The 11,449-nt window shown below is 42.6% G+C and overlaps 1 protein-coding gene across 1 annotated transcript; it reads right to left on the bottom strand.

Annotated features, from left to right (window-relative positions):
* Positions 1-1,494: 1,494 nt before the first annotated feature.
* Positions 1,495-7,100, bottom strand: hapln2 (hyaluronan and proteoglycan link protein 2; the record flags this gene model as incomplete). The annotated part of the gene is made up of 5 exons (XM_084052269.1): positions 1,495-1,772; positions 3,572-3,754; positions 4,123-4,239; positions 5,201-5,557; positions 7,088-7,100. The coding sequence occupies 5 exons, from the start codon at positions 7,098-7,100 to the stop codon at positions 1,495-1,497; spliced, it is 948 nt and encodes a 315-aa protein (XP_083908395.1).
* Between the last annotated feature and the right edge of the window lie 4,349 nt (positions 7,101-11,449).

The raw sequence follows: 11,449 nt of genomic DNA, 5'->3' as shown, positions 1-11,449 counted from the left end.
AAATATCTAAATACTGAATCAAGCAACTTAAAAGCTTTTTTTTTTTTTTTTAATGAAATATCCCTTTAATTGGAAAAGATCATATATATATTTTGCAATCTGTGGAGATTGATGCTTTGAACACTATCACAATTATTCTAAAGTCATCAAATGTTTTATTATTGTCAAGCTGTTTTAAATCAGGGTTGATTGGGATGGTAGCATGGTCTACCTTTCACACACTTGCAAGTTTGAAGGCAATAGAGCTACGTACTATAGAAACTTGCAAAAAGCTCCGTTTGAGCTAAAAAAAATGACAGTAATTGTAAAAATGCCATTTATTAAAATAATAATAAATAATATTGAACTTTATTTATATAGCACTATTCAAAAACAAGAATTTATAAAGTGCTGAACAGGACAATATGATACAATAAAACAATACAATGACAGTTAAAAAGATGAAAAAGCAATGCTATACCATTTTAACCGTGTTCAATTTTAAAACATGACATTGTAATCGGTTCCATAGCTTGGGAGCCATAACTGCAAATGCTTAGTCCGTTTTTGATTTGAGCTTAGTCGGAGGGACAGCAGCTAAAAGACATTGGTCTCAAAGACACCTTGAAGTATGGCAAGGTTTTAAGAGTTCAACCATATTGGAGCTCTGCCATGCAAGGCCTTTAAGTTCTAAAACGTGCCGGGAGCCATGTAAGAGGCTAGAACAGTAGTAATGTGAGCAGATCTAGATTTAGGTGTCTTGGTTTTTTGTCAAGTTGTGTAGTCGATTTAATGATGACTGAGTAACACAAGTAAAAAGTGCATTACAATAATTCAGACAGGATGTGACAACTTTATAACTTGGAATGACATGATGGGGCAGATCTTTCCTGAGATGAAAGAATTATGTCTGTACCAGGTTTGTGATATGCTGATTAAAATGCAAACAGGAATACAAATTAAATTACATTGCAGGACAAGGAGCCATGGGATTGTTGAACTGCTTGTGCAATGGGGTCACGACCAATGATAAAAAAAATATATGGGCCATCCACTCCATGATGTCAAGAATAGAATTATGTAAGTATGCTTTAACCCAAAAATCATTTGGGTTAAAAAGAAAGATACCAGTTGTGTATTGTCAACATAAAAAGGCAAGGAAATCTGCAGTTGAATAATGTGACGCAAGGGTAACTTATGTGAAAACACAATAGGCCCAAGAATGAAACCTTGAGTTACCCCGCAATTGAAAATATACCGAAACATTCTCCACCTTTGGAATGTTGAAGTTAATTTGTCTATATGCTATACACTCTTTAAAATGATTTCACTGACAACACATCCATTTGTTTTGTTATTGACAACTGGTGCAGGTTTTCAGCACAGCATAACGTTAATAACAACACATATTGGAACAAAATGTGTTATCAATATGGTCATGGATAGGCCAATTTGTATTGTTCAAAACTAGACCAATGGATGTGACTGCCTTTGTAAGAGTGTGCATGTGCTAGGCTACCTATAACAATAGGCCCCATACAGCCGCCGTGTCTTGTCGGGGAATCCAAATGAGCGTACCCCCGACTCAGGCAGGCCCCCACAACGTTCCCTAGGGCTGGCGATGGGATATCGAGCGCTGCCGTCTTTCAGCCATCCGCCATCACATTGGTCGTATTTGTGAAAATACCAGGCAGAGTAAAGCTGGCCAACCAAAGCCAAGTCAGCACCTTTATGTTTACATGCTTGCACTGCTTCCCTAAATGAAAATGGCCCTCCAATGTAGAACACAGACCCTGTGGAAGGAGGGAAATGCATTAACAGACTTGACCAAAGAACTGTCTACAGATAGACAACTGAAGTCTTTTGTTGTTTGCAGTCACTGGTTGAAGCAGTGTAAAATGTAAAATTATGTTTTATTCTAATATAAAGTAGCAGCTATTTACTGAACGCAACAAAGAGGCAACTACTGGACAAAACTCCTACTAAAGAGAATGTTTTCCCATCTCAAAGTTCTATACGGTATCTCTGTCCAGATGGCATTATTGTGAAGTGACGATTGACGGGATGATCAGTGTCATTTACTATTGTAAGTGCTAGGCGTTCATGTGATACTTTGTAATTCATTATGTATGATGGTGTATAATTTCATTTTGTTTTGTGACTGTTCTACATGTGTGGTGGTAGAGATGGTACACCCACTCTGATCAGGTTTTAACTCCCTTTAAAAAATGTCTGACTGCAAAGCAGTCTCAACAGCAGATGTTATTGTCCCCATCCCACATCCTGGTCCCTATCCCACATCCTGATGGCAAAGGTAATTGTGTTATTAAGACATATTATCATTCTTTATCAATCCACAGACCAAATTAATATTTCATATGGCCAAAAATATATATATTTTGGACACTTATACAAGAGAAAACAAAGTGATTATGTATAACATGGCAAGGTATGTCCCTTAAAGGTGAATGAAATCCTTTCCCCCCCTTTTGTCCTTTCCTTATTGATTTTTGTCTTGTCACGCCAAGGTCAGCCTGCAGTGTTTATTTGCAGGGTGATAAATTACACAAGTAGCCAAGATTTCATTCCGTTTTGAAGATTGAAACCAAAAAATATACAGTACATTGTAGAGGCTATTATGTAGAGGCTATCAGTAGCCAAAAATGCCATTTGCATCGGTGGTGGAATAGCCAATGTGGCTATTTACACTCGGGTGTATATAGCATGGCAGAGACAAGCACTCTGGTGTCCTTAGCCAATAATGCTATTTGCACCTGGGCATACAGTACATTAGATACTGTATTTGTACTGTATGTATAGAGAAGCATCAGAGTCCTGAACTGCTGCACTGGGTAAACCTTTGGCTCGGCCAACCCCCCAAAAGATTGTGTTGGCATTGTGCATTTCTGAAAACCACCGATACGTTGAATGACATTTGTTTCTGAACCAAAAATAAGTTTCAAATCAACATTTCTAGATGTCGACTCAACACAGTCCATGAAACTAACCCTATAGTCTCACTTACTTTCATTGTCAAGTACTATATGTCATTTCAAAATAGATTTTCACGGTGTACAACTGTGCGCACAGCCATCACACAGCCGAAGCAAGTGCAGGCACTCGCTTGGGCGCCCTCGCGGAGCCTTATTTTGAATGCTGTTACTTTTACTGAGTCGGCATGGTCCACATTGTTGACGTTTTCTGTGGTGCCAGCGGGTGAGGGGGGCCGGGTGTAAATATGTTGCATATTTGCCATGTGACTATTCTCACCTGGGTGCAAACAGAGGTCACGGTGGGCAAGACCTAGCCGGTTGAGTGTCTAAACGGAAGTGCCAGAATTTGGTGGAAGTGCCGCCCAAGGAAATTACGTTGATGCTTTTACAAATCTGTTTACATTCTCTGTGAATGAAACCCAAACGAAAAAGATAGTTTCCGGGGGAAACACGTACGATGGAAGTCCCGCCCCTATAGACACTCTCTGCAATAAGTCGTGACCAGGTTTTTCTCTTCGCAGATGATTGAGTAAATGCTGGTCAAAGGCATGTGATCAGGCAGCATTTAGAGTGGTCAATTGTAGAATAACTCAGCTTACCCGATGTTAAAGATGTAAAGCAAAACACATCAAAGCGATCATTAATCTTGTCTTTTGGTCCATAGCTGCGAATGCCAGGCAGAAGCTCTCCTCCACAGCTATCTCGTGGGTATAAAATAGGGTAATGGACTGTTCCATCAATTAGCCATCCAGCGTTGCACCAGTCCAGACCCTCTGTCCAGGCTGCAAAGGTAAATATAATATAAAAAAATATGCATCAAGTTATTGGTCATAATAGAGTACACTCAACGATAAGTTATTTTCAATGTATGACTGCGTCTAGTTTGGTACAATATACACTTTTTCAACACATGTTAATAAGAACACGTATTATTGCTTTTTATTAACTTGTCCATAAATAACTCAAATGTCCTCACAAACTCTTCCAGGGAGAGTTTTTAAGTGTAGGCAAGGCTTTGCTCAAAAGTACACACACGCACACGCACACACACGCACACGCACACGCACACGCACACGCACACACACACACACACACACACACACACACACACACACACACACACACACACACACACACAGTGAAGGCCTACCTCTGTACAGCTGCTTGAATGTGGCTAGCATGCCATCTTGCTCTGCACACGTCTCCTTCGCCTCATTGTATGTGAACTTGTAGCGACCAATTCTACTCTGATATGGAAATACCACTCCTAAGTGAATAGAGTTCATTGTTGAAGTCAGAGTTGTCTATGTTGATTTTTGAACACATTCTATTATAGCAAATGTAATTACCATAAAACACAAATAAATCTTGCTATTGTAGGTGAGATAACAGTGTACATCTTTCTCAAATATATTTGATGTAGGTCAGTGAAATTCTCCAAGATCAGTGAATTCAGCAAATACAGAACTTAATGACAAAAATAATGACTTGATCTCTTGACCTTAAATTCCCTTAGAGTTCACATCCCACTCTGTTACGCTTTTTGAACTCCCTCCTTTTTTTCCTCCCAATTTAGTTATTCTGCCAATTTCCAATGTCCCTTGTACTGTGAAGTCCCTTGTCGCTGCTGACCCCTACTGGTTGGCTCATTGGGGAAGGATGTAGACGGGCATGTGTCCCCTATTACACATACACACGCATGTGGAGGGACATGCTATTCTCCCCCCACTGAACAGGCGCTGACCAATCTGCAGCCGTCACTAGTGCAACGACACAGATGACCCTCCCCGCCCGGCTTCTCTTCTGTGGACACGCCCAATTGTGTTAGTTGGGATGCCAGGCCAAGCCGGGTGAACCACGGACAATGCAAACCCATCTCCACCATGGTGGCCAGGAACTTTACCCACGCGCCACCCAAGGCCCTGCTCTGCTACGCTACTGTCTTTGAAGACTTCCAAGAGATCTTCAGCATACCCTGAAGAAGGCCGCGCTGGCCGCTACGTGTGGGTTATCCCAGTTTTTAACAAATTATTTTCTGAACTAGACACATCAATAAAGGCTTTTTAACTTTTTTCACCAGAAGAGTGCCTTGTTTTTTTTCCCTTTGTTGCAAGTTTCCAGTCCCCTACCAAAGAGCACCTTCGCTACACTTTTTTGAACTTCCGAGCACGCAGACCCTGAGGATCTTCAGCTTAATTGATGTACAGTAAGTGTAAATGTTGGACTACCTTCAATCCTCAAAGTAATGTCAACACTCTCATCCTCGACACCATTGATGAGCTCGCAGCGGTATCTTCCGTCATCGTCCAGTTCAAGATGTCTGAGCTGTAGCGAAGCGTCCATGGTGTGGGCCTTCCGCAAGGAGGCCCGCGGTCCAAGACGACCGTAGGGTTTGAAGGCATGACCGTTTGAGATCATTACAATGTTCTCTGTTGCTTCCTTCCTTGGTTCCACTTTTGTCCATTTCACTTTGTAGTGGGAAGGCTTGGCTCTTAGCATACATGGCAGGGTGGTGTTTTCCCCTCTTCGACCGATGATCTCAGCATAAACAGGTGGTTCGATTAGATACTTAAGCTTCTTAGGCGCTGCGAGCAAAAAAAGTGTCCACAAAATGAGTGGCATCAAATGTCAGTTATATAATACAGTTGTCACAATTATTGACATGGAATTTCTTCTGTGCACTATTTCAAGTGTAAAGTCTCTTAAAGGATGTTTACTCTGTAGTCATGATCGTGCAACATCAAGATGATCAACAATATAAACATCTACCTGTTTTTTCTGTGATGTATATAGCAGTTGCCCAGGTGAAACAACTTGTTATTAGTAGAAAAACAGCAGCAAAGTTCATGATGAAATGAATCATTTGTCCACCCTTTTCCCCTGCAGTTCATGAAAATGTAACAAGACCGTATTGTTAAGAAAATGACATAGACAATTCCACAGCCACTATGAGGGCAATGTGAAAAGTATACAGGTATTATAGTTGGCTACACAATTCAATACAATGGTATTCTGTGTTTCCTACAGCATGTTAACAATAGGTGAGTAGGATTAACTGCATACAGAAATAACAACATTTTGGTTTCAAATTGTCTAAACATCCTGGTAATCACCAAGTACACCAATTAACAGTGAAACATGCAGGGAAGTGTTCACTATCTCTATCCGACCCACATACTGTACGATATGACCTAAAAAAAAAAAGGAAACACTGAGACAACAGAACCTGTTTAGTGCAGAAGATGCAAATGTCCTTTCAGTGATGGTTGATCAGTCACCACGGTTATCCCTCATGAGAATGATGCTTTGAGGTTGGTAGCCAAAAGTTTACCCCTCTTAAATAATTACCCCTGATCAATGTTATTCCTGAATCAGCTTTTTCCTCTTAAACTTCTCTAACCACGAGTCCACCCTCTGTTTTCTCGTAGTTGTCTTGTCCAGTTCATCTCTCTCTCTCTCTCTCTCTCTCTCTCTCTCTCTCTCTCTCTCTCTCTCTCTCTCTCTCACCCCCTCTCTCTCCCACATTACAGTCTCTCCCTCTATCTGGTCATATGTCCAGCACAATGGTGTACAGTCTGTAAACAGGATTGTTGTCATCTCTTCTCCAGATGTCAATGACTATATGAGTGTCTGCCATTATTTCTCTCTTGTCTCCTTTGTATTTCCTCTTGCTAAGATGGAAAAAATTAGCACATGTAGGCTACAGTACAATATTATTGGTGTTTTTTCAGCATGCGTAACTTAGCCAGTACAGCAATTAAGTCAAATTTAAAAGACATTTAGCGAGTAACAGAGGAAATATAATTAAAACAAAAACAGAATAAATATCAATTGGCTGTGTGATTGTCACATATTTTCTTGTAACTCTGCTGCAAGGTATGGCCATTAAACAAGCCATATTAATGTGTGCTTGAATTTTAGACACTAAAATTGTTAATTTATCCACGTGCAACTCTGAGAGTGTACAAACGTAACCAATGGACCCATAAGGGCCTATTTGACATTTAAATTGACACTGAGGATTTCTACCGTGTACATTAATGTTGTTGTGTCACTGAATCATGTTGATGAGAAGCCTGCCTGTGTAATTGTAACCTTTCTCAGATGGGTATTACCGAGGAAAACCATCGTGTGCATTCAGCCATGTCTGTTATTGCCCACACAGCATTGAGGGCAGCAGGAGAGGATGCAGTGTCGCCTCTGCTTTCCTGTGCTCCTGTGGCCCTGGAGGACAAGGGCTGCATTGTCAGCCTCATGGTGTCCCTGCTCTCCGCAGTGACAACAGGCGGCGGTCACACAAACACGATTCAATGTGGAAAAAATGAAATAATGGGGTTCTTCTGTTTCCCCTGTGTCTCCAATCCATTGTGCTGTGTTATCAATGGAGCTCTTTCTTGGACCCTCCAAGTTCACAGCAATTAGTATTCATCACGGCACACTTAGATGACAACTGCCCCTTCTTTCTCTCTTTTGGTAGCTGTTTATCACTTTTTGGTAGTCCCCTTTTCTCATCTACCTTTCTATTTATTCCCCCAATAGTTCCTCAAATTTCCCTTGCAATAATCTATCTGCATAAAAACACAGTAAAAAAAGTTGCTTAACCTTTTTACACATTTTGGCGCAGAGTGCATCGGGGTAGTATTTTTAATATTGTTTAAGATTTTGTTCTGTATGAAATTAACAAAATAATGTACTTATTTACTAATGACTTGCTCAAAGCCTATGAGTGGACTGTTCCATTTTGGCTCAGAAATTCTCAGATTGTAACTTTTAGAATGTTCCTCAGAGTAACATGTTAAAGACTGTACTCCTTCAGAACTGAAAGCAAGCTTAACCAGACAGCTTTGTTTAGAACAGTGCATTATTTGGTAAGAATGTTGCAATGTGAGGAAGTGCAAGAGCATCTTATTAATATGAATGGGGCATAGACACATATGGTAAGGAATTAGGCAACAATATTTATTGTCTATAGAATTTAATTAATAACAATGAACTATTACGGTAGGTCCTGTTTTTGAACCAGATTTTCTCCCTCAAGGTAGCTTTCCCTCATGGTTGGCGATCCTGGTCATTCTCCTCGTTCAGTGAATGGGTACAGTAACAGAAACATTGCTCTCTAGTGTCTATGTGTGTAACTGCATTTTTTAAATCATAAAAAACAAACAAACAAACAAAGAATGGTCAGCAGTAAAGTAAAAAAAACATTTAGTTGTAGTCAGTGGGCTAAATATGCCAGACCACCAGTACAAAAACACCATTTTTTATTTCATTTTTATTATGTCCAGGTTTTTTGTTTGTTTGAGGGGTGGGGTGGGGTGGGCCGGGCGGGGGGGTTTCTGCGAAACACAACTTGCAGAATGATATAGGAAAAAAATGTGTATGTTTCAAATGTATTGTAGCGAAGGGGTGGTGTTACGTTCCACATAGTTTTGTCTGGGATTCTGTATTCCTTCCCTTGTCTATCTCTCCTTCCCTCTGTCACTCACTACAGGTCTCATCAGCTGTCAATCAACCTGTTACCTGGCCCCACCCTCATCCAATCACCACCATCTGCTGTCTATAAAAGGCTGGGTCCCACAACTCCCACCTCAGCTCATTTTCTCTCAACCATTTCCTGTAGCCCTGTCTGCCTTGTTTGTAGCCCTCCATTTATGTTCCCAGAGCAAACTTTTGTAACTTAGTGTCTGGTCTCTCCTACCTGAAATCCGCTTAGTATATGCTGCTGCCTTGGGACAAGAAAGACAGAGGCCTCTATACATAGACACCACGTAGACAGAACCTTTGTTAAGCACACTAGGTAAGGGGTGGTTGCCACTTATGTATTTTTGAACATTGTTTGGTTAGAGTAGTTTGGTAAGCAGGCTTTTGTTTTCACTGTCCAACGTAATTAGTTAGTTAGTCTGTCTTTTGTCTCCCTAGCTGCTGCTTTTGTTGTTTTGGCAACACCTGTGTCCCCTGGTAGTGGCTTACTGTTTTGGTTTATCTTATGCCCTGTGCATACAAGACTTTGAGGAAATGTCCTGCTTGAAGAGTAAAAGCACATAGCACCTTTTGCTCAAGCCCTTGTGTGGTCTCTGTTATTTGTACTTCCTATGCTCAACAACCTGTTTACATCATTGTGTTACAAACCCAACCCTAGACCCTAAAGGGTTTCGTAACAGGTGGGACCAGAGAAAACTTGCTTGTGGGCCAGACCTGACCTGCGGGCCACTAGTTGATTATCCTTGTGGGATAATCCTTGGCCTACACACTCTCAAATGTTTCCAATCCAAAAATGGCACGATGACTGGATTTGTTTCAGATTATTTATTTTTCATATCCTTTTATCTAACTATATAAATGCCGACCAACTTCCGCACCCTCGGTGTCCACACCCCACAGCTCTGTTATCGACTAAACAACGCACCGCCAGACCACATGTCGGCAACTGACTCGCCACGGCGCCCGCGCAGAATTTACGCCTCGCGTAGGGGACATCTCACTGCTAACTACACCTTTTCCACCGCGCAACATAATTAATTCTACTCACCAAATGTCGGACAAAACGGAAGGGGAGACAGCTTCGTACCGTTTACCGTGCGCACGACCTCATCACCACAACAGCACGCAGCCGCTGCGGGTTTTTTTTCCTTTTTTCCCAACCTTTTTTTTTGGTCACCATTTTCTCCAGGCACCATTTCTGGTGTAACGTCGGGTGTTTCTTTTCACCAGCCAATCACCTTTCACGTTGCCACGTCCGTTGCCACGTCGCGCTGACGTACGCTAAACAAGCGCTGCCGTGCGCACAATGCAAACGAGCCCAAAGGCGCGCAAAAATAAGCCGACCATTGCTTAGACACAAAGTCAGACCTGGCAACGCAGCCTACGCCAATCATGTGTGAGAGATCTACAAGCTATGGGGCAGAGACGCCACCGTATCTTAGCAACAACTACAGCGCTCACTCTCATTGGTCGTGTCACGCTAAGAGCAGTCTCCAGACAATGGCATCGCAGACAGCTTGCTGTTACTGCTGTAGCCATCACAGGCAGTTGCAGCACGACGGACAGGGCGCTGTGATAGCTGCCATGTCGCTAACGCTAACCTGGTTGTCATGCCTGCAGCGGCTGTGCAATCACTTTGTCAACAATGCACGTTCGTGTGGTGCATGTCTATATTGCTGCTCAGTTCGTCCATTGTACATGGTGTATGTTTGTGTGTGTCTTCTGGAGAACTATGTAGCTCCACAGCAACTACAGTAACTAACGTAATGGCAGGACCGCCCCGTGCAATTACGCATGTTAGGCTGCATTATGGTCATGTAGTAATTTCAGATAATTTCGCTCCGATTACAGCAGTGTTTATCAACCCTTTCACGCCGCCCCCCCCCCCCCCCCCCAAATACACGTACTTGATCTGGGACCCCCCCATTCTGTTTGACTCCGTTCCACAAGTAAATATTGTGAAAATAGCCGATCAACAAGCTCGCAACGCCTCACGTTGAGAGGCTTTGTACGCTTGGAGATCGGCTATTTTCTACATGATTGCCTCTTTCTTACATTCTTTGCCAATCTGGCCCATGTTTTCATAGTATAGTTTATTGACTACTTCTGTTGCAGAAATGGCCATTTCCTTTACTTTCGTTTTTTTATTGTCTCCGCCAGGCCGAAAGGCATGGCGCAAGACTATGTTTCACCCCCTGTCCGTCCGTCTGTGATAGCTAATCTCTCACATCGTTGACTTGATCGCAGCAAAATAACAGCCCGATGTGGAGAGTCAGTGAGAGCTGGATAAACGACGTAAAATGTGTCAAAAGGAGTCTGTACGGCTGTCGATACATGAACACATGACGTCGGTGGGAGAGGAGATATTGTGTCTTTTGGACAAACAGCAGCGTGGTGCTGATGTTTGTTGTGTGAAGCAGCTTAATGTCAGAGTGTTTGTGTTGGAGCGCCTCAGTGCGGCTGCAGAGTTCATGTGCAACCTCTTCCAGAGAGACACAGAGACACTAGAAACTCTGCTGGGGAAAAAAAACACTGCTGCCCATTGACTTTCAGATGGACATTGATCGCCACACTGCAGGTATATCTGCTACACACACAACATCAAACTACACACTGCAGGTATGATGCAGCGTTTGCATTACAGCCAGCATGCCAGCGTAGTTCCCATATGGTTTCAAGGTGGGCTAAACCATATGGACCCCATGTCAGCAATGTCAGCGGCATCCACTTCAGTCCCAACTGCGATGCCCATGCAGGCTATAAGTAGCTTCTACCTGGCCCTTAGGTGGGCCCCAACTAGCCATGTTTATGTGGGACCAAGGCGGGTCCTAACTGGGTTTGCCCATGCAGGCTTTAACTGGGTTCTACCTGGGCCCTAGGTGTACCCTAACCAACCACAGTGCAGTGCCCATCGCTCCAATTGTTGTGACGTCAGGGCTCTCAATACTGCACATTGGTGGAGGAGGAGGGGCCGCAGGGCGACTGCACACATCGCT

This window comes from Gymnoscopelus microlampas (assembly GCF_963454915.1).
Source record: "Gymnoscopelus microlampas genome assembly, chromosome: 3".
Taxonomy (NCBI): domain Eukaryota; kingdom Metazoa; phylum Chordata; class Actinopteri; order Myctophiformes; family Myctophidae; genus Gymnoscopelus; species Gymnoscopelus microlampas.
The sequence above is the reverse complement of the archived record's forward strand: the minus strand, read 5'-3'. Positions and strand labels throughout refer to the sequence as shown.